At 39.9% G+C, this 24,692-nt stretch overlaps 1 protein-coding gene across 1 annotated transcript in view; it reads right to left on the bottom strand.

The window, feature by feature from the left end:
• Window positions 1-24,692, bottom strand: part of MLLT3 (MLLT3 super elongation complex subunit) — a gene marked incomplete at both ends in the record, with an annotated part of 142,755 nt that overhangs the window by 13,361 nt on the left and 104,702 nt on the right. Inside the window, 3 exons of the mRNA XM_082497981.1 lie at window positions 419-551; window positions 4,225-4,303; window positions 23,809-24,417. Coding sequence (XP_082354107.1) covers window positions 419-551; window positions 4,225-4,303; window positions 23,809-24,417 — 821 coding nt within the window. The remainder of the gene's footprint in view (window positions 1-418; window positions 552-4,224; window positions 4,304-23,808; window positions 24,418-24,692) is intronic.

Raw genomic sequence — 24,692 nt, 5'->3', positions numbered from 1 at the left:
TTGATTCTGATCCAATTTAACAACTGAATCTAAAACTGCTAACTGGAGAGATCTTGAAAATGAGACACTGTGTACCAAATACCTCATCCGACAATTGAAGGACTTAATTTTAATCACGTTTATGCCAGAGAGTAATTATGACTACCCCCCTGAAGTCACAATAGCATGAAATCAAGGAAAGTAAAGTGAACGAGGATTATCATAACCATATAGATCAGTACAGAAATAGTTTGTATTGGGAATGGCTAACTCTGTTAGCTTTCAGAAGAGGCACTTTTACATGCATATGCTTTAAAAAGAGAGTCTGAATTCCCTGTGCATTTGCTACTCCACACTCTTTGAGAACATTAGACCTCACCCCATTACTAACATGTAAACGTCTTGGCCACCAGGCTACCTGCAATCACAAAACACTCACCTGCGACTCCTGCTTCCTCCTCGTGCATTTACAGGTCGTTCCAACTCAGAATCATTGTCATTCTCATCTGCTTCATCTGATTCATCTTCGTTATCATCTGAATGCAGATCTTTCATTATAGACCTCAAGGGACCTGAAACAGAGACAATAAAATACACAAATGAAGTTCACTTTACAGTGTTCCAGGCAATTCACCCAGCTTTGTAGATCATAGAAAACCACCCTTCCTGCACAGTGTTGGGAGGGGAGAGTCTTAAACATTAAACAAATGAAGTAACGCACTGGGGGCTTATGCTGCAGGGACTTATCCGTGAGTCATTTACTCACACGAGCAACTCAGTCAGCTTCAATAGACTTATTCATGACAGTGAAGTGACTCATATGTTCAAGTGTTTGCACGATTGGCCCCCTGGACCACAGCTGAAGTAAGTAAAATACTCTCATGCCAGGAGAAATTGACCATTACTGTATTATTATTAGAAGCAAGATTCTTTTGCATTGCTAGGTTTTAGCATATTTTTTTGCTTTCATAAAGGGTATTATATGCAAGTAAAGATCTACAGGGACATACTGATCAGTAATGGCATGTTTGTTACATTATTCCATGTATTGAGAAGCAGAGTCTAATAAATCATTCTGACTAACTCCTACTGGCCAAGGCAGTCTTTGTCTTCGCACTTTTTATATATTTAATTTTAGCTGTTCCCTTTATTTCAGGGTGAATTTCAGGTCAAGTAAGCATTTTGCCAATGTTCATATATAAAAAGTGCATCAATCCCATGCAACACCATGCTATCTCTTTTTCCTGAATTAACAGAAGGTGCAAAGCTTGACTCGCTCATAAAAGTGCATTAAATTCAGTTTGGGATTTTTCTGTAAAAGACAGTTACAGAAAGAGAAATATGTTTAACAGGTCTGAGCAATGTAAAACTACAGCTGCTTGAAATAGGAGTGGGCAAAAGCAGCTTAGAAGAGGGAAGGAAGCAAGACTGATGCACAGGGCATTTAACTGTGACGTATGGGCCACCTGAGACACAAAGCAGCAAGTACAAGCAACAGCGATGGCTGCAGGAACAGTGATTACTATCCGGGTTCTGCAATTCCTTCAGACCAGGAAACACAAAGTACTAACATGAATGAAGTGAGCCTCAGTGTTCTTCAAAAGGAGATGAAGCTTGCAACTCTCTAATTGCTAATAGGGGAAACAGAGTCAAGGAGTATCACTGCCAGAAGAGAAGGAAGACCTCTGTCAGGGTCATACTGCTAACAGGAAAGGTGTTCCCATGAGGGGAGGAACAGCTTTATGGATCATTCCAGACCTAGCAAGGCTCAGGTCACAGGCATTTTTAATAGTTTTGTGTGAGTGACTTCAAAGACGATGTTGAGAATGATTTATCACTAAGGTTGCACTAGAACTTTCGTAAATTGGTGCAGTTTGGGCAGGTTCAGATCAATGGTTTCTTTTCTCTGCTTTTAGACCCTAAAGTTGGCTGGGAAGAAGCCCAGATGGTGCTGATGGGCAAATTCCTGGTGGACCAGACACTTGTACAGGCAACAAGGTGAGGGGAGCTATACTGAAGTGCTTCTTGTCCATGCAACCACCACTGGTCTGCAGAAGGTGCTGATTTGTGCTCCATTTTCTATTCCTGTTTGGGACTCAGGCAGACAACACTCTGCTATTTGCAAATGGTAACTTGTAGCCTGACTAAATCATCTGACCCTTGAAGGAGGGAAAGGACTCCTTCCTTGGCTTTTAATAGGAGCAGTAATAAACATATTCCTTTCAAAAGGGAGGAGAGAGGGCACTCTCAGCAGCATCCTTAATGTAGGACTACGTCTGGGACTCTGAATAGGCATATTGTACCCAGCAAGCTAACTTTTTCAGTGGACTTTCCTTACAATCAGCAAAGCATTTCTTTTTAGGTCTTTTTGTTTCTATTAGGTCTTTTTGTTTCTAGCACTGATAGCGATGTCACTGTTAATCTTCTGCTCCTTTCTACCACTTAATTTAAAATTCCATGACAACCTTTTTAAGGGTTTGAGAAGTTATCTCCTAAAGTGTTAAGAATAGTTAAGGATAAACTGAACACTAGGAGCTGCCCAGGAGCAAGTGTTCTCGGTAAGGAAACAGAGAAATATCAGAGTTAGCCCCAGGGGCAGAAGAACTTGAAGAAGCTAGCTTAGCCCACTGCTTATGCAAAAAGAGGTGAAAAAAGTGCATGCTGTGGTTTTCTGACTCTTAAGTGAGCACTGGAGTTTGAACACAACAGAAAAACAGCAATGGCCCTGGCAAGCAACTTCTAGTTAGGAAAAAAAGCATGGGTTCTGACCAGAGCACAAGATACAGCGTGAACACGCCACAGTACAGCCGGTGCTTCATCGCTTTGATATACAAATACATGGCCGGGGCAATGAAGGCATTTAGTTAGCTTGAACTTCCAGAAAGAAGCAGTAATCACTATTTACTGTGGCAACAAAGAGGAGACATATATACCACTTGCACTTCAGAGTTGTTCATATCAGAGGAAAAATCTACCATCTATTCTTGAGAAAGTACAAAAACCTGAAAGACGGTCTTATGTCTTATATACAACCCAGAAGAGATGGATGGACCAAGTCTGCTCAGAAGAAAATCCTAAGTCAACAGGTTTTTGCTTAAAATAAGACAACGGATACAGGAATGAGTATCCAAATCTTTTGGCTTGTAATGGACAGTTCACACCTCTACGGAGGTTTTCATGAGAGCAAAAGTGGGGTTTCAGCAAGAAGGGGTTCCATTTAGCCTTAGGTAAAAAATCAAATGCCTGAAGCCAGTCATCAACCACAGTTCACTTCAGCTGTTGCTTTCTTTCACCTGGAGTACTCCTTCCAGAACACACTGGAAAATCAGTACCAGTCACCTACAGAAAGGCAGTAGGACAGTTATGCATCGTGTGTAGATCTACTTAAAAACAAACTGTCTGCCTGAGGCCCTAATGTGCTTTCATAACCTTAAATCAAGTCCGCCATTTAGAAATGTAAATGGATAAAACAAGTGCAATTTTAATTAGTCAAAAGTTGATTTTTTAATGCTCCTGATAAAAAAAATCCACCAACAACAAAACAAAAGCTGATTAAGAATGTAGCAGTTGTACAATCCTATAAACCCAGGGAGAAAGGCCAAGCAGGAACTAAATAGTTTAATAGATCATGTAGAAGGAAGCTCAGCTTGCTTATAGAAAACCTGCCTTGGCAAGTTCTCTGGGAATAAAAGTGCAATTCTTTACTGAGTTCTAAGTAAACTGTAATTATTGGCCAGAAAACCAAAATGCAAACTTACAGTCAACTTAAGTTGTATCTGAAGTAAATACTGTATGCTCTTAAAACTTCCCAATAGTATGGAAAGATCATGGCCCTTTGAATGGGTCCACATACACCCACCCTTGGGCTTTCCATGGGAAGCTGCACCTTCCTGAGCAGGGCTTCATATGGAGCCAGCTGCCATGGCACCTAACCCTGCAAACAGACAACCTCAGAAAAAGAGCCTGTTTTTCGAGTTTTGCATCTCTTAAAGTGACTGGCATGTATTTAGTGGTTCAAAACAAATGCCTTTCACACCCTTTTCTGAGATACACATTTTCTCCCCTTTTATTTTGCCCTTACAGCCACAATTGAAAACAACCGGAGGAAAAGTCTCTAAAGCAAAATTGTGGCCAGTTCAGGCTGTGAAAGGCAGCAGAAAAGTGGTAACGAGATGCCACCAGTTCTGTTTTTATTGGCCTCTTCATTTCACACATTCCTTTCAATTTCTTTTCCTTTGTTGGTACCTTGTTGTCTGCTGTTTTGAGATGGTGTAAAACTGGAACTGGAACTGGAGCTGGAACTGGCAGGACTGGGCTGTTCAGACTTAAAAGGGAAAAAAAAAAGAAAATAAATAACATTGTAAGAAACATTTTTGCCTAAAACTCTTACTGTTAGTTACCGCCTAAGGCACACTGTCAAGGAAGAAGACCTACAGAACAGAATACTTAAAGACCTTTATTTCAGGTGTTGGTGAGGCAAACATTGTGGAAATTGCTATTCACTCAACACATGTACATACTACTACATCATGTCTAGTTCTTTACTAAAGCCAATAATCTAACAAGAAGTTCTCAACGCCTTGTTTGAAAGGCTATACAACATGAGACCCTAAATGAGTTTATAATAGACCTAAGGCTCCTGTGTCCTTGTAATACTGCAGCTGCGACATTTTCCAAATTAGTAACGATGTAGTAGAATCAAAAAACACAGGAAAACCTGATGTCGTGGTTTGGGCTGACACCTGAGCAGACCACACTAAATGCCAGAAAATCCAGGACAGCTTGCTTTCTTCTTCCTTAGAAAATAAGTCATAAGATGAGGATTCAAGATAGGCTTTTCTGCTGTTATTGGATTTCTCCTCATCTGAACACTGTCCACATGTAACAAGACCCTACAGATTGTAATAGTGATTGAGCCAGAAAGATTGCCTTGTTACATAGGGAAATCATCTGGAACTTAGAGCTTACAAATGAGAACTAGATTATTAAAACAGAGTTGTTAAAATAACTTTACATTCTTTAACAAACAGTTCTATACATTGTTTTTCCACTATTGTTTAAAAAGTATAAATTTATCTCTAAAATTCTATAAAATTACTGAGAAAGGCCTATTGCTTCATCTAAAAATTCTGCATAATTCTTCTAATAGTGGCTATGGCATATGAGGGTTGTACTAAGAAGTCTTGCTTCCTGTTGCCATGTTGTGTGTATCCATAAATTCTTTTGCTGTTTCTTAGGCTCAGTGGCTTGAAGTGCATGGTTGTCGGTACGTACTTACACGCTCATCTGTGCACATGACACAAAGAACAAATCTGGTACATGGGCACAGGGGATGCGAACAGAGAAGATAATACAAGAAATAAGTGTCCATATAGAGGAATGGTGAAAATCAGGTTAGGAAGTAATGATCTAAAAATCTACTATTGAAAAGAAAACCTGCTTATACTTTAAATTTTTACAACTGTGTTATTGTGACATGTTATCCAGGCTAATGAAAGTTTTCTGACTCACCCTGCCTGTACAATACCCCTTGTGATTAAGTTAGAACTAAACTGTTATCAAAAATAGCAACAGTAATATTCAGTCACTGTAAAACTCAGTTTTCAGGCACACAGGCTACCTAAGCCTAACAGTTGCTTTTTCTCCATAAATCAATCTATTGTTGCCTTTCATAATGAGCAGGCAGATTTACAGCCTTTTACTGCCTTTTCTCACAATGAAGGATGCCTACTGGGGCAACAGAATGCTTGAGAAAAACACCATTAACATCTGCTCTCTTCAAATCAACACCAGCTCCAGTTCTCAGACAGTTAAAATACAAACTCTGGACCTGATTGTATTGGTATATACAGCTTGTATGCAGCTGAATCAAGCCTGTGCAAGAAAACCCAACCCAACCAACACCGCAACCCATTCCTGAGAGAGATTCTTACGTGGTACAGAGCATCAGACCTTTTCAGAAGAAACTGCAGCATCACTTGATACTGCTCCAAAAATCACATAATTCTGAAGAAATTTGTTTTTTTCTTTACTGTCCGACCTTCTGCAAAACCATACAAGATTTTTAGCTGTAAAATAATTATGATAACACGAAACAGACTGCATTGATGAATCACAGAATGGTTTAAGTTGAAAGGGACTTTAAAGATCGTCTAGTTCAACCCCCTGCCATGACGAACAAGAGTCAATGCAAACTTTAAACACATCACCATTCTGGAAACTAATTTCAGTCTTCCAGCCTCTGGTTACTCTTAAACTTCTTGTTTATCTGTAACTTTCTACTTTTTGTGGCAAAATTACTAGCTGACAACTGGTTTCTGCATATTTCCATTAACTGTGATTTTCCTTTATTAATTTCAACATGAACTTTATCTTATGTAAAATCCATTCCTTTGAAAAGTAACAAACACTAAATGACTATCAAACTCCGTTTAAAATACTTGAGGAAGTGCTAAAACTGTAGGGAAAAAAATCACACAGGTGGGGAGATATTTGTCACTGTTAAAACTTCGCTACTTTGGTTTTGAACCAGTTTACTGGAAATGAAAAAGAGAAAAGGCCTGGTCTTGTTTATATTATAAGGCATGCCAACACCAGTGAAATTCCTCCGTGTCAAAATTTTCTCCCATCATTAACTAACTGAGATAGGACAACAAGAAGAAATGGATATGAATACATATAAAGTTGTTACAACATCTTTCTGGTAAAAATTTTCCTCTGCTTTAGCAAAATCACTTTGAGAAGCCAAACCATAGAAAGTCCCAGTGAAGCACAAATGATCATCCCATCTCTTTTAAAAAGGGTTCTTAATGCCTCTTGAAACAATTTACATTACTTCCTTAAACGGCCCCATCTGAAAATTTATTCCAAGAAATACAGATTAGCATGAATGTTAAGTATTGGATAATAAAACCTAGCTTTTTTCACTTTGAGAAATCTGGGGTGAGAGCGCACCCAGAGGAAACAGCTGCTTTTAACATAAGAATGAACGTTATTAACAGAAAAGACTTGCCTTTTCAGAAGGAACTAAAAATATGCCTTCCATGTATGAATATGGATTAGTGCTGACAGCACCAATCCTTCCAGTTACCAGAGGCTATCTTTTGTCACTTAAGCAACGCTTTTTGACAGGTTTACAGGCTGTTATCCCAAAGACTTAGGTATTTATGGCTTTATTCACTTGGGGTTTCTGCTCTTATCCACTGGTTACTAATCACCAAACAGATTTTTTTTTTTTTTTATGGTCTGAAATTAGCTAAAGGGTGTCCTTCAGCAATAAAAGCTTAAGACAGTACCAGAAAAGAGCTTCTCTCATATGTTCTTTTCCTGTTTTACTGGTTTTCTCTTCCTGCAGACAAGCTAATGAGAGTTTGGGCCCAAACTGTTCATTAGTGCAATGACCCGATATGATTTATTGCATTCTTAGACAGTCTATTTCATTTTAGTGCTCTCACACCAATGCACAGGAGACACTGGCTTCTTTATTAGGCCTGGTTGAGGGATTCTGTGCTTTGAAACCATTCGGCAAGAAAAGGGACTTTTCTTTGGCTCAAGTTTTCCCTGAAAAGGTACTTTTTCACCAGCTCTAAATCACTTGGCTTCTGGCATTTGGAAACTCTTGCCGGTTTTCACAAGTAGTACAACAACTTACTCCTGAGCTGCAAACAATTTTCAGGCAAACTCACCTGTTAATGATGCTGGATATAATAGAGCTGTTTCTGTAATATTTCATGGTTGCCTGGATTCATGTAACTTCTTCTAAAAATAAACTCCATCATTTCAAGCTCCTTATTTATATGAAAAAATAGAAAACATCTGTATGTGGGTGACAATTGGCTTTTCTTGCCTTCCCCATAACTGTTTTTAAAGGAAGCCTAAATATTGTTTCCTGAAATAAAACTTAAGTGGTGTAGTAATATCCCATTTCATATCAGCCAGTCTACTCATTTCCTATTTTTATGCACAATAGTCTAAAGATTTATGTTTCTGCATGCCATACATACTGAAAAGTCTATCCACTTAAAACTGCTTATTGCTATTGCTTCCACTTTGTTCAAAGTTAGCTTCTCAGGGAGAAAGAACGTGCTCCCCCAGGACGAGTTATCTTCCCTAACAGGACTCCTGTACTTAGGACTTCTACTGCCTCTTCAGCATCCTGTCACTGGCCACTGCCTCAGCTGCTAGGAGAGTAACCAAACCCACCTGTAGCTCAAAGGGCAGAACAACCCCACCTCATCCACCAAGTGTCCACATCCACTGCGAAGGGGAGACACACTTTGGGTGCCTGTGATACCACAAGCCTGAATTGAGCTGCCTGCACCTTGCCCAAATTCTTTGTCACTACATTTCCTGTCAAGCTGCTACATTAGCAACTAACCTCCAAGGCAGGGTAAAACCTTTCCTTTTTAAACATTCACAAATGTTAGCTTGCAGATTGCAAGCTCACAGGGAAGATGGAAGAACAGGGGTATGCAGTGGGAAGTGGAATTAATTTAGAAATGGAAATAATTATTCATAACTACAACACTTAAGGAACTAAAAAATATATTTAGAGGAGTAACTTAAGATTAAGGAAATGTAAAATTTAAGCAGGAAATGCCAGATTATTGATTTTTGAGAGGAGGCAGAGACAGTCATTTGGCAGAAAATATGACCTAAGGTACTGATACAATTAGCTGCCTTAACTATTTACAGTAATTTCAAACAAAAATTCCATATCACTGTTGGAGATTAGGTTATTAGTTAATTAAGTTGACCCTGTAACTGCTACCTGAGCAAGTCCACGGACCCTGATGCATCTGTGAGCATTGAGGGAGCTGGCAGATTGTGAGGCCACTCTCGATATATCATCTTTGATTGATCATGGAGACTGGGAGAAGTAGCCAAACAATGGAGGAAAGCAAATGTCACTCCGGTCTTTAAGGCGGATCCACGGTACTAGAGGCTGTTCAGCCTCACCTTGATCCCTGGGAAGGTGATAGAGCAGCTAATCCTGGAAACCATTTCCAAGCACTTAAGGAAGAGAAAATCATCAGGAGCATGGCTTCACCAAGAAGAAATCATGACTGACCAACTTGATAAATTTCTGTGATGAAATGACTATCTTGGTAGATGAGCAGAGAGCAGGGGATACTGTCTACCAGGACCTCATTAAGGTCTTTGATACTGTCTCCCATAAGATCCTCACAGATAAGCTGTTGATGTATGGTTGGATGAGCAGACAGTGATGTGAATTTAAATCTGGCTGAATGGTCAGGCCCAGAGGGTGGTCATCAGTGGTACAAAGTTTAGTTGGAGGCCAGTAACGAGCAGTGTACCCCAGGGGTCAATACTTGGTCCAGTCCTGTTTATCATCTTCATTAATGATCTGGATGACAGGCCAGAGCATGCCCTCAGCAACTTTGCTGATCAGACAGAACTGTAGGAGGGGCTGATACGCCACAGGGTCATTCTGCCACCCAGAGGAACCTTGACAGGCTGGCAAAATGGGCCAACAGGAACCTCACGAAGTTAACAAGTGTAAAGTCCCGTCCCTGGGGAAGAACAGCCCCATGCACCAACATATTCTGGGGACCACCCAGCTTGAAAGCAGCTCAGCAGAAAAGGACCTGGGGGTCCTCATGGATCTTATTAATGTATATAAATACCTGAAGGGAGGGTGTAAAGAGGACAGAGCCAGGCTCTTTTCAGGGATGCCCAGTGTCAGGACAAGAGGCAATGGGCACAAAGGGAAACACAGCAGGTTCCCTCTGAGTATCAGGAGACGCTTCTGTATTGTGAGGGGGGTCAAGCATGGGCACAGGTTGCCCAGGGAGGTTGTGGAGTCTCCCTACTTAGAGATATCAAGAAAATGCTTAGACATGGCGCTAGGCAACCAGGTCTAAGTGGTCTTTCCTGGTTGAGCAGGAAAGTTGGACCAGATGCCCATCAGAGGTCCCTTCCAACCTGAACCAGTCTGCGATTCTGGGAACCTGAAACACATCCTTTATCTAACAATCAGTATCCAGAAAAGACCTTAAGGCAAAATAGCAACTGTTTCATCTGAACAATTGCACTGATTGAAGCAGGATTTGCGTTTCTTGCAAACAAACCCTCCTACTGAAACGTGTATCTACTTTTGAAAGAAAATCCTTTTTCTTCTATATTTATGTACATATTTTGTGTTAGATTTATAAATAAAAAATAAATTTGAGACACTACTAACATATAAGCTTAGAAATACTTAAGCTAGTGTAAGACTTAGAGAAGAATCATACAAAGGAGACTGAGCTAACACATATGGATAAAATAGTTCTTTTGGAGTACACTGCACAATACAGTGAAAAGATGAAGCACTATTGAAGGCTGCTGCCTGTAGGAATATTTTTGCTGAAGGAATCTTACTGGTAAGAGCAGAAGACACACAGTAAAGCAAAGAAGTACAGAAGAGAAGATTATGGTTTCTCATGTAGAGCAGCTGAATACTACAGTTTCCATGGATTTCATCCTACAAGATAATAAGTAAACTAAAGGTAAAAGAAACTAAAGATGTGTATGGTCATGGGAGTATGAACATGGTCCTTAACAAACTGAAAGAGGCAGAGTGCAAACTGATGGAAATTTTCATCTCCAACCAAACAGGATGAAAATTCTGTTCTGAATTTGTAGGTAATTCTGGTAAAGATAGGGTTATATAAATTCTTAGTCTTTTCAAAATTGGCATTAAAAATAAGTTATCTGGACCACATTTCCCCCAAAATATGTGAAAAGACATCAGTATTTGTGAAGAATTAATAAAGCATGAGCAGCACAAAGTGAGGAAATTAACAGGTCTACAAGTGAAAAAAAAAAAAAACAAACCACAAAAATGGGGCCCACTGATGGAAGATGAAGATCTCTATATAAAGCACCTGTTTGAAGAATATTGCTCATCTTGTAAGCTCAGTGGCATGACAGCCCTGTGATGAGAGAATGGTGACTGTTTATACTCTGGTAAGTGTAGAAAGGCCAAATTAAGCTCACAAGCAATATCAGATACTGTGGGAGTTTGACTTCACAATTTTTAAACTTTCCCTCTTTGAGAACCTTCACACATTATATACACAAAGCTCTCATAAGCCAATAAAGGAGAGAAATGTGTTTTAGAAAGAAATTCTAACCCTTGATTTTCACAGTATCACAGTATGCTAGGGATTGGAAGGGACCTCAAAAGATCATCTAGTCCAATCCCCCTGTCGGAGCAGGAACACCTAGATGAGGTTGCACAGGAAGGCGTCCAGGCGAGTTTTGAATGTCTCCAGAGAAGGAGACTCCACAACCTCCCTGGGCAGCCTGTTCCAGTGCTCTGTCACCCTCACTGAGAAGAAGTTTCTTCTCAAATTTAAGTGGAACCTCTTGTGTTCCAGCTTGAATCCATTACCCCTTGTCCTATCATTGGTCGCTACTGAGAAGAGCCTGGCTCCATCCTCATGACATTCCCCCTTTATATATTTATAAACGCTAATAAGATCACCCCTCAGTCTCATCTTCTCCAAACTAAAGAGACCCAGCTCCCTCAGTCTTTCCTCATAAGGGAGATGCTCCACTCCCTTAATCATCTTAGTTGCCCTACGCTGGACTCTCTCCAGCAGCTCTCTGTCCCTCTTGAACTGAGGGGCCCAGAACTGGACACAATATTCCAGATGCGGTCTCACCAGGGCAGAGTAGAGGGGAAGGAGGACCTCTCTCGATCTGCTAACCACCCCCCTTCTAATACAGCCCAGGATGCCATTGGCCTTCTTGGCCACAAGGGCACAGTGCTGGCTCATGGTCATCCTGCTGTCCACCAGGACCCCCAGGTCCCTTTCCTCTACACTGCTCTCTAACAGGTAGCTCCCCATCCTATACTGGAACCTGGGGTTGTTTCTGCCCAGATGTAGGACCCTACACTTTCCCTTGTTGTATTTCATTAAGTTATTCCCTGCCCAAATCTCCAGACTGTCCAAGTCTCTCTGGACGGCAGCACAGCCCTCTGGCGTGTCAGCCACTCCTCCTAGCTTAGTGTCATCAGCAAACTTGCTGATAGTACACTCAATTCCCTCATCTAAATCATTGATGAATATATTGAATAATATGGGCCCCAGTACCGACCCTTGAGGCACTCCACTGGTTACCGGCCTCCAACTGGACTCTGCCCCATTGACTATGACTCTCTGGCTTCTCTCCTTCAGCCAGTTCGCAGTCCACCTAATTATCCGATCATCCAGTCCACACTTCCTCAGTTTAGCCATAAGGATGCTGTGGGAGACCGTGTCAAATGCTTTACTGAAGTCAAGGTAGACCACATCTACCGCTCTGCCATCATCCATCCACCTCGTTATTTCCTTATAAAAGGCTATGAGGTTGGTCAAGCATGACTTCCCCTTGGAAAAGCCATGCTGACTGCCCCTAATAACCCTCTTACCCTTGATATGCCTTGAGAGGGCACCAAGGATAAGCTGGTTCCATCAGTTTCCCAGGGATGGAGGTGAGGCTGACCGGTCTATAGTTACCCGGGTCCTCCTTCTTGCCCTTTTTGAAGACTGCAGTGACATTTGCTTTCCTCCAGTCCTCAGGCACCTCGCCCGTTTCCCAAGACTTGGTAAAGATGGTGGAGAGTGGTCCAGCAATGACTTCAGACAGCTCCTTCAGCACCCGCGGGTGCATCCCATCTGGACCCATGGATTTATGGATGTCCAGGTTGCTTAACTGGTCTCTGACCCAGTCCTCATCAACTAAGACAAACTCATCCACTGACTTTTAGTACTAGATACAAACTAGTAAATTCAGCCTAGGTATTAAAGCCAATGTGAGAGTTTCATTCAACTAATGTATGATTTCTGCTCTAATGGGACTAATAGCAATGGTAGAAGACAGATGGTAGCTGTTATGGCCAGCCCTGACAGCTGCTATACCCTATTTTCTCTCCTGTGCCCCATTTTACATATCAGCACTGAAAAGGGCAGATGTTGATGCAGTCCCAGTTCACTGTTTGGGAAACTGAACAGACAATTTGCTGTCACTTTTGATGCAGCAAGAAGGCTGTTCACCTAAAGTCTCCCAGATCTGAAGTCCTGATGTTAGAAATGCATGCACTTGTATTAACAAAGAAGCAGCTGGAGAACAATCTCACTACATGTAAGACTTCTTTTATGGATGTTATTCTGCACTATGGTACATTTCCACACCATTAGAGATCTGGTCTTCTCAGCAGGTACTCACAGACTGCAAATTTACCGTAGTTCCTCTCTCTTCTTATTTAGCTCAAACTCTGCAGAGTGCTCCCAGCATGACCCTACACTAAACCTTTACTATGCAGAAATCTTGTCAAGGTCATACACACCAAGTAAATAGAGACCTAAATATATGAAAAACGACAGTTTTTCTTCTGAAGTGCTGCTGCAGAGTCCCTATGCATTGTCTTTGCTATTGCAGACTGCTGGCTCCTGAACCAACATCCCAGAAAATAAAAAAATGTCCAAAATTTCACCATAGACTATAGACAGATCTAGTGCAGTTCTATGCCATCTTTGTTGGCCTTGTCAGTTTTATGGCAAGCCTCATCATATTTACTGTTTTCACGAACTTGACTCCAGGGATTTAAATGATTACATGAAAATATCAGCTTTCATTTCTGTACACTTCAGTTTCAGCGAAAAGCTGTAGAGAGAGAAACACAAAAAGCTATGTTGTACCCTAAGACATTATTGAGTCCCTAAAACAAAACAAAGCCTCTCAAACTATTTTTCAAAGTTTCATAATTTTTAGCCAATCTTGTGATACTGTAGACTGAACAATGATTTTTAGATGTCATGGTTGGCAACAGTATGCTCTGTACACACTTTCACACTTTTCTCTACAGGTATTTCTGAGGCATCTATCAGTATTGTTCCTAATCACTTGCTCTATGCTAATATTATCATGTATCTGTCTAGTAGTTTTCACAAAAGATCATGCATAGTATATACACACAGAACTATACAATGCTGATTCTCTGAGAAAAAAAACCAACACAGAACAGGTTGCTGCCATCTTACTGGTATTTTACCATTTACAGCCAACACATCTGCTTGCTGTAACTTTGCCTGCATATGTACTTTTACTGATTACTACAAAAAATAATAATCATTTAAAGCTCCTTGTCCCTGCTTTGGAGACTTAAAATAGGTTTATGATAGTGTGATCACAGCTTTATATTAGTAGAAAGAGTTTTGCAACTCTTTCATAAGGTGTAATATGTTACTAATATAAGACAAAGAAAAGCTCTTTCAAAAATAAGCATATCTAATACTTGTCTATATTTAAACTACATTCCACTCACACTGTTATAATGTAGTGTAATATATTTGGATTGTAATTGATACAGGTAACAGAAGTTATTAAAAATATTGGCTAAATATTATTTAAAATATTGGCTAAGTTAAGATCTCCTATGCTACAGCCCTGAACAATCTTGAGTTTTACAGTGTTCAAAGGATCAAAAAAGGCTGCATGTGGCACAAATAAATCAAGTTGAACCATTCCATTTATAAACTGATTTCTTTGGCTAAAATTGTAACATTTAACTCACAAAATTTTATCTACTGCTAATGGTCCTCTGCAAAAGCAATTTTAGGTCACTCAGAACACCAAGACTGGCTTTTTTACTTTTGCCTTGAATGTGTGTTTTCCTGCATTGAACCTGAGAAACTTTGCAACTGAACTGTTGTTGTCCAGAATATTCAGACCATGGCTCTTTGTTCAGTATTACTGCCCATTCGTGATATTTCACTCTTCTTATGGAAGATCCAACACAATAAGCATTGTCTTGAAACCATGTCCTTTTCATCCATGGAATAAAGTTACACTGTATTAACTAAACCACATTAAAGCAGCATGGGCAATGGGAAAAGATTATTCACACAATAAAAGAAATGAGAATTACCACAGCCTATACTTACTCTTTTCTTGTCATGGTTTAAACCGTAATATGATTGCAGTTGATAATTTGAATCATTAAAAACACACAGAATGGACTCACTGTTTAGGTAATACCTAAAATGACCTTACACAAAACAAGCAAAGTCATTTGATTTACTTCTGTCCTAATCACAACTGCTCACCACCAATGATATTAAAGGGCATAAACTTCACAATAGTGTTCTGACTGGGGTCATCAATGTTGAGGCCCCCAATCCAGTTACTGCTGCCCGGTACTCGTTATCCCCAGACACGACTGCTCTTTCCTACTACTCTCTGCCCATTAAACTCAGCTACAAAACACAGCTCTCCTGGTGATGAGGTATATATTATCTGTCACCTTTAAATATTCTCCTCTTAACATCACTCTGAAGCGATGATACAAGTTTTGTGGATATTTAAACAGATTCAGACAAGTACAAATAGCTCCATTTATCCTTATCTCCCAACTTTGCTGTCAGAAACATTAATTCCTACAACACAGAACATAATTTCCTTCACTTCTGCCAGGTGACTTGCAGCATAGTTAGTACACAGTAAGCAATTCCTTCACGGAGGTTCAGGTATCCATGACAAGACAGGTAAGATCTCTCAGCATAATCTGAAAAACCCTACATATTCTAGGACATACGTCCTAGAAATCAGGCAGTGCTGTCTTGCCATGCTACACATAAGGGCAAGGACTATCATTTGCAATGGAATTAATTCAGCATTAATTAGCAAATGTCTTGGTCCATTCATAGCCACACAGTCTTACAACAAAGAAGTCCAAAGCTGTATGCACTGACTTGTTTTCAGCTCCAAACAGGAACAAATGGCATGAGATATCACTGCTTGGAGAGAAGCATTAGAAACCCCACCAAGGTACGCACAGCCAGAGGAAGCACAAACTACACATTTCAGCTGGGCAGAGGAGGATTTCTATTTGCAAGGGAAGATGCAAGCCTGCTTAGAGGCTTTTCATAGAAAATGTTAGGTTTTATATGAAATACTACCAACATAGCAGAATGTTTTACTCCAAGCTTTTTGTTTGTAAGAAAAACTCTGAAGAAAATTCATTTTGCAACATCTTTTTCTAACAAAAAACATCAGCTGTACTAAGGTATGGACTAAGCTGAGTAAGACAGCACTACCGAATGATGACACAGTGAGTTAAACCAAATCCACACCAACATTTCTTAAAGTTTAAGGGAATGACAGTTTTTCCGTTGCTGGTGTAGGACAACCTTCAGTGAACACCCAAATTACTGTTAGAATTAGTTGCAGCCATGAGGCTTTCCCTAAACAGTAACTGCTGCCTGGCATGCCTTGATTTTGCAGTGAAGGAGCGTACACTGTTGTCGTGAGGGAAGAGGCAACCCCGCAGATGGCATGGAAGAGCACCGCTGGATTACATCTGCTTTCACGTACTCTGTCTACCAGGTTACATGCCCATGTTAATACAGGAAGAACAGTGATACACGAGCACGATCACCCTCCAGTTTGGGGCAGGCACGTGATATTCACCAGGAGCATCCCTTTGCCCATTCCAAATGGGCTCTCCAGCATTCCCTCGCGATGCAGCATCAAATGCCAACACCCAGCACAACCCCAGAGCTCCACAGCATGGGCAGCCAAATGGCAGTCCCACATCAGCAGGCAATGAATTGCCATCAATTCTGCACTGGCACAGTACATGATACACTCATGGTAGCAGTGAGTTCAGGCAGCCTTTATCCTGCCTTAATAAAATTTAAACTTCAGGGGATTAGTCTGTCTTTGAAATGCAAAAATTAAATTGTGCGTTTATGGTGCGTCCTGGAAAATTCGTATCAGTCATCACTAGATTACAAGCTTCTGAATGGGAATTGTTGTGAAAATTATCTAATGAATTTCTTGGGGAGTCTGGCAGCAAAAGTACATCAGTAAAACACGCCATTTTTTGCCAAAGAAAACAACTGTAAACTTGATGGTTCCACATAAAAACCAAAAGGGCACAAAAGCCTTGGTCAGATCTAAGTATTGTAGACATAGTTCAACTATTTCGGCTGATAACTAACAGGTGTTGGATTTTATTTTAATTACACGGAGCCATTTCTCTGGATCCCAACATAATGTATGTAAGTAGATAAAGCAACTTCAAAGCAATGACATCTGTACCAAGAAGATCTCACCTGATCATGTTTAAAATAAAATATCTTTAACATTTTGACTGTAAACATCTTGACCTCGCAAAACTGTCATGAATTTACTAGACCAGGTGCAAAGTATTTTTTTGCTAAACAAAATTAATATAATGAAAATATTGGCACTGCACATACCCAGTTAAAATCCTTACTTTCTGCAGGCTAGCTGGTGAATAAATTTCCCAGGGATGAAATATAGAAAATAAGGTCCCAATCCCAAAATGCATTTATGCAAATGACTGAGTTAATCTACACAATTAGTCCCCGCAGAAATGGACGTAGCCAACACTTGTGAATAAAGTAAAATACTGAAGCCTGAACTAGTAGACTAATAATGTATGATGTTATATTTCTGCGGTCAAAATATGACATTGCCTAAAATTGAAAAAAACAACTCAATACCCATTACTTTGCCTCAAGAATGCAGAATTTCCTGACTCTCACAAGATTACATTTGCAACCTGGACATTTAACCATATCTACACAGTTTCTCTCCACCATTTTATTTCTAAATCCTTAACATTTTTGTAAGCCAGTGATTTCCTAACACACCGTGGCAACAAAAGTACCTCAGTTTAACATCCAAGCTTGCTGCCACCAAGGAATCACTACCTGTCAATCTTGTTGCTTCCTCATCCAGCAATGGTTCGTCTAACCACATACAGATAGCTGCTTAACAAGCACCTAAGCTTTTGTGTGTGAAGCCAAAGCATTTTCCCCTTCATAGTAACACCTAATAAAAACAGGCTTAGTATAGCAGCTGAATGGTGCTGTGCTACTGTAGATACTGATGGCCATACTTGTGCCTACTACCATTTCTCTGAGGTATGATAATCTCAGGCCACTACTTCTCTCTGAGCACAGATCTGGAATGAAACAACTTGGACTGTACAGTATTTACATGACCTGCTAACACCCACCAGTTTGCAACTAGTGAATTACCGCCTCGACACAGGAGTACTATGGGCAAACAATCCCACAAAAGTGGTTGGCAGGGTTTTAAGAGCAGCAACCACACCTGGACTAAAAGTAACCAAATGCGGAAACAATGCATTCAAATACTGAGCCAAAAAAGTAAAGATTCTACGAATACAATCGGTTGCAAACTCACAGTGCACAGCCAGCAATGAAGGACATAATCAGTATCAATTCTCTTCTGCATTATTAAAGATCTTAACGGTCACAGTTTCACAAAAAAATTAAAACCTAGCTTTCTTGCATTACCTGGGTAACCACATGAAAAGTCCACACGGAGCTCTAATTCACTACTGGTATTTCTAACTTTAAGTATTATCTGAAAGAGACCTTACTTTGGCTCCCAGCCCTGGCAGAAATGATTTTTCAGCTAACAAAGACCTGGAGGTTTTACTAGACCATGGGGGTTTTCAAAATATTCTTCTGCTTTTGTAACAGTCAAATTAATAGATGATGGGCCAGATCCAAAGTGGCATTTTATGGATTACTTTAAAAAGGTACTCACGCTGTAACTTTTTAAAAAGATTGCTTTTAAGATAGGCAACCAGTTACTTCAGTACAAACCCACAGTCTTGGTGATCACTACTATATTTTCATTGTTCTGTAATGGACCTCCTAAGAAGGAACTGGCATTTTTTTCCTGAAGTAAAAGACTCGCTAAAGTACTCTGCTTTTAATAACTGAAACTCCTCACCCCTGAGCTGTCACAATTTGCTAGCATGCATTTCTGCTCAGTTTTTATTTCCATAGGCTTCAACATGCCAAAAAGCTGCTGCTATTACTAATGGCAATGCTACAATTGCAGGGACATATAAAGGTGGGAAAGAAAAAAAAGATTACACTTCACATGCAAAATAATCACACCAGGAGCAGAAATTCATCCAACAGAGCTATATGCACTCTCTAAAAAATCCACCAACAAACGGTTTTCAAGCACGGCAGATTGTAAGAGTTTTTATTGAGATCACTGCAACTGGAGATACACTGAGAACATCTGTTAACAGCTAAACATGTTATATATCATCTGCCTGATCTCCTTGGTATCTGCTGCAGCAGCTTCACTTAGAGCTACGCATCATTTTCTCCTCCTTACCCAGCCCAGCACAACTGGCAATAATCAAACCAGATATATCAGAGCATCCATTCTGCAATGTCTCCACAGGTCAGAAGGGCAGCTCCGCCCATGGAAAACACCTCACTCGGATCCAAATCTCTGTATTGCCCCATCTCACACACCAGTTTGCAGCCCACACAAATGTTATGAGAACATCATCATATTTCGTGGTCACACAGGCAACAAAATCAAGACGGTCAAGTCTTTTTTTTTTTTTTTTTTTTTATCATGTTGCGGCACTGTCCCATATAGGAAGCAAACAGATGGAGATCTCTTTAACTAAAACATCTTGTCATTGAGTTTAAAAGCAAAATCTTCGGAGTTTTCAAGTAGACTGTGCTAATATTCCTATGGCTCAATAAAACCAAAAATCTGACGCGCTTTCACTCCATATCCTAGTTTACATGCTTCATACCAAAGCCAGTAAAATAATTCCTCAGCCCTTACGTGTAATTTCTGACTGAATATCCTATATGTCGCTCCCAAATAGCTTTGCTAGCTCATATGACTCTAAAGATCCACACTGTTTTTAAGGCCAAGTCTATCACTAATGCTGAAGTCCAACACACTTTAAACCACAGACGTATTTGAAAAGTGATACTCAACAAAGCAGTGTGAAGAGAAATGCACACGTTTCACTTGCCCACAGCTCAAAGTCAGCAGAAAAACAGAGCTAAAATAAATACAGCAGTGCACCCCACTACAGTGTATGCCAAGTAGACCACAGAGAAATGACCATACGTGGTCTTACTCTTTAAGTCACGCACAGAAAGGCTAGTAAACAAGGGCAGAAAGTTTATCACTAAGCAAGGATGTGATTCTCTTTATTTCCCATGGTAATTTTACAAAGGTATTTGGAGCTCATAACAGGGATTGACTGCAGGACATCAGAGGACAGCCTCTGGCTTTCTGAAATGCCCCCATGGCAACAGTACGCTCACCTGACTGCGTTCTTAAACCTAAATTTTAAGGGACAGCTCAGAGGGTGGATTAACCATTGGCAGACACGCTCTACCACATGAAAAAGAATCCACCTACCCAGTGAACCACCACCTCTGTTTAACGATGCTTGTCAGCTTCTGTTACCATGAGGTCTTCTCAGAAAGTCATGCTTAATTAAAAAACCCAAACCCAGCCTTCGCAATTGAGAACTGGATCACAGATTATGCATCGTTCTGAAAACAGTCTTCGATGTGACCAGCAATAGCAAAAAAATTACTCTTGGACGAAGTTCTAGCTTCGTGTGAATATGTTTGATAGAAGCAGTATGAGTTCATCTGAATTTCCACTATGTGGTTTGTTGGGCAAATTTCCAGAGATAATGCCCGCACTGTTTGCTAATGATCCACTTAACTTGTTTCTCACATATTATAAAAAAAAGAAGTTAATGGGCAAAATTCAGAAGCAATGAACATTTGCCGAGGGAAGACTCCTCCAGAACCTCTGAAATAAAGATCTCTACTCTCCCCCCGGCTTTTTTTTTTTTTAAAGAAATGCACACAAAACCCACTTGGTTTTGTGTACCTACTGACAAACTGAACTCCCTGTAAAATATAAAAGCACAACTGAAATAATTCTAGGGGAAATAATACAACCTTAGCTACAGAGCAGTTACAGAGAGCTCTGTTACGTTACACCATTTATTACAAATTTCTCGTGTTTGATATGCATAGTTATGCATATGAGCTAATACCAAGAAAGCAGTCAGTCACCATTTTGGGACATGTGTGTTTGAGAATGAGAACATCTCTTACTCCATGGAGTGAAGAAAATATTGTCCTCACAAAATTCTTAGCAAAGCTATTCATAATTTTATTACAACAATTCATACAGTATTGGGTCTGCACTATGTCATAAATGTAACTTAAACTAGAAAAATGCACTTGATTCCCAGTTAATATTTTTGTGGTATCCTAACAATTTTCTTTCAGGTACTGATTTGTAATCTGATTTGTTATATCTAATCTGAATTTGAGTTTTGTGGTTTTGCTTTTTTAAAGCCACTTTAGGAATAAATCCTGGATACTTTATCACTGAATATACTCCTAAATAACGAGACATTCTTTGTTCATCAATGCTATGATACCCACCACTGTAACTGTACCAGACTAAGAAATAACATTTGACTAACTGGCACAATTATTATGCCAGAACATGCCACCAAACCAGTGTCTTCCCAGCTTCAGGCAATTATGTTGGTTAGTATCATGAAGCATTAACAGACTGGTCCTGTACAGCAAAAGCATTATAGTGTTTTCACTTCCATTATTCTATATGTAACATCGCAACTTTTTACTCTTTTTTTTTTTTATATGACTATATTTATAGGATACAACCTTCATGGATCTAGTTGTAAAATCTACCCTTTTTCCTGAAATGCTTAGAACCAACACATAAAAAAGATCAAACTATTTTTTCCAATATATAGAATTACCTCTATTATACTGCTCAGTTGCAATTCATAAGGCTCCATGGTTAAAACTAATGAAGTGTACAAGGAACGACTCTTTGTGAAATCTGAAATCTGTAGACACTCATTAACCAGGCTGCCCAGCACTTTCTCCCACACCTCTAATTATGGTGTGAATCCAGAGGCATCTTAGGGAATTATTCCAGGTTTTCTAGTGATCTTTTCTAAAAATAAGAATATTATTGACTTTCTAAATAATATCCAGTCATTGACTGGAGCCATACTCAGCCTGATTTATTAATGAGCACACTCCCAAAGTGGCAGACGTCCTTTACACCCACACAAATGTGGACCACACCGGCCCTCCCACTGAAGACCTATCTGTTCCATAATCCATGACATCAATGATAAAATACATCAGAGCCCAGACCAGCAGAAGCTGCTTCTCTTTCAGAGGACTCCATTAGTTTGCCCTCTCAGTAACACTGGCTCGCAGAACTAGAAAGCCCTGAATCTGCTTTTTTTGCTCTAGTACAGAATTAAGGCACCCCTCAGGTCCTGCAGGTCAACTGCAGATGGATGATGAACAGCAGTGCAAGTGGATTTGTGTTATCCTATGAAAAACACAAGGATGTACCCATTATACCATTGGTAAATGGCGAGATGCTGCAAGAAAAAAAAGAGGGAAACATATGTCAACAATTAAAAAGGACTGGTTTTCAGCACCTATCCATACCTTCCATGTATCAGTTATCTGCAAGTTGCTATGCAGCACACACCTCTGTAGTGTCTGCATTTGTAAAATTCCAGTTGCTCTTCTCAATTCTCTTGTCTTTGAAGAGAAACGGGGAACCGCTGCTGCCAGTAAAAGCACACGTGCCACTACACGGCACCTGTTTGAATGAACAGGAAATCTGAAACCAAATCTATGCTAATTAGCTGCCTATACTAAGGGTAGGTAAGAGGTAAGAGGTAGGTAAGAGTCTTAAGAGTACTGACATAAATTAAAATAGAAGATTCAGTTTCTTTTGAAGACATTAAAAATTAATTCACACCAAGGCTGACAAGTGTGAATGTTTTCAGGTTTAAAAACAAATTCATAACTTCTAAGCCAGAACGAGAATGCCACCCCAACTACAGCATCACCAGTGCCACTCTGTAAAGTGGAGCCTGTCTTATTCCATACCTTCTAAATTTTATAGCCTTTGCGTGCCCTAAGGGACCAGTCATTAAAAGGTCACTTCAGAAATAAATTACTTTCTCCCTCGTGGCAAGTTTCTATGAAGTGAAAATCTAATGTTGACACCTCCCCACAGCAGGGTATTTATTGTCTGTTCCAGAGAGGGCATGCAGGGCTAAGAATCTGATGACAGTAACAGGGGCACACAACAGAAAAAAGAAAAAAGAGAGAATTGAACAGGAATGGTTGGACTTCCTTGCTACCATGCACACTACCTCTAGCCATAAGCATAAATAAAGGCAAACAAGTCTTCTCTTTCCACCCCTCTTCTTCTCTACTTATCTCTCTATAAAAGATGCTTCTCAAGATTGAAGTCTGTTAGGAGAATGATTAAAATCCTGATCATCAAGAACAAATTATGCTTGAAACAGATGAGCAGGCGTGGTAGACAAAGATTTTCAAGAATGCAAGGTTCCATAAAAACAATCTTTCTTCTTGGGTAAGCCTGTTACTTTGGATATTCTCCACATCAGAGTGAGGATTTTAGGAACTCCTCCTGTTCCTCCACAAAAATTGCATCATTCACAGAAATGCCCTTTTTAGCAGAAAAATAACAAATAACACTCTGGTTTACTGGTAATCCTTTCCTGAATTTACTGAATTCACTAACACCTGAAGAGAAAGACTTAGGTTATGAAATAGAAGCATTTAAATCTATTTCCTTTTCTCTCACAAGAAGCATGAAATTCAAAAGAACAAGATCAAAAATCAAAAGAGCAATATTATTTATAGCCATCTCCCACATGCTCATTCATCATAATGTTGAGTGTTTTACAATTTGAGTAGACTTGAATAGGCAATACAATTCAACTAGAACATGCATAAGTTTGAACAGCCAGTAGTCAACATCCTTCAGTTTGAACAAACTGCCAGCAGACAGGAGAAAGGAAAGGGAAAATATAAATATGGTGTACTATCCCACTGACTGACAGTATTCAACACACATGAAGCAAACCCAAACACCACTTACTTCAGATTTGGAAGACATGTTTTCCTCCATGTCAGAATCATTGGTATCTACAATATCATCAAATGGTGGCAGAGTAGCTGTCTTCTTTTCCAGTGTATCATTTTCAAGTTTTACTCTCCCCACCTTGAGTTGAGATCTATCCTTTGCCTGTTTTCTGTCAGTTGAACAAGTAAGAATCAGTGGTGGGGCACTAGTAAAACTTCTAAATAATGATTCAGAGCCACTTTTTTTTCTTTTTTTTGCAGAAGGTTCATCAGAGTCCAGAAAAGACGGCCTTTTTGTGGGAGTCTTCTTTTCTTGCTGCTGCCCACCTGTTATGGTAAGGAAGGGGGTGTTTTCCGATTTTGGCTCCTTGGACATGGGTTTGGGTTCCTTGAAGGCCATCTTAGGAACTATTTTTTCATCTTTTAGTGGTTTGTTTTCTTTGGGTTTCTTAGAGGATTCTTTGGAAGATTTGCTGTGTTCCCTGGAAGGTTCTTTGAAGGCACTTTTATGTTCTTTTGAGTCTTTAGAAGTTTTTTCCTTGTGCTCCTTTATTAATTTGTGGGTCTTTGAAAAACTATTACTACTGCTGCTGCTGCTATTTGTGTTGAGAATCCTAGTTGGGTCCTGCAAAAAAGGAGATGCAAAATTTTACTGAGGAGGAAAAAGGGAGGAGGAAAAAGGGAGGAGGAAAAAGGGAGGAGGAAAAAGGGAGGAGGAAAAAGGGAGGAGGAAAAAGGGAGGAGGAAAAAGGGAGGAGGAAAAAGGGAGGAGGAAAAAGGGAGGAGAGCCCCCAAAGGCAGACACAATATGGACACAGGATTCATATTGAAAACTTGGAACTGCAGGTTGAAAACCAGAAACTGCAAATACCTACGTAAGTACAGCTACAGACCCTATAA

This window comes from Vanellus vanellus (genome assembly GCF_965231255.1).
Source record: "Vanellus vanellus genome assembly, chromosome: Z".
NCBI classification, from domain to species: Eukaryota; Metazoa; Chordata; class Aves; order Charadriiformes; family Charadriidae; genus Vanellus; species Vanellus vanellus.
Note: the sequence above shows the minus strand (reverse complement) of the source record. Positions and strands in the feature narration are given on the sequence as shown.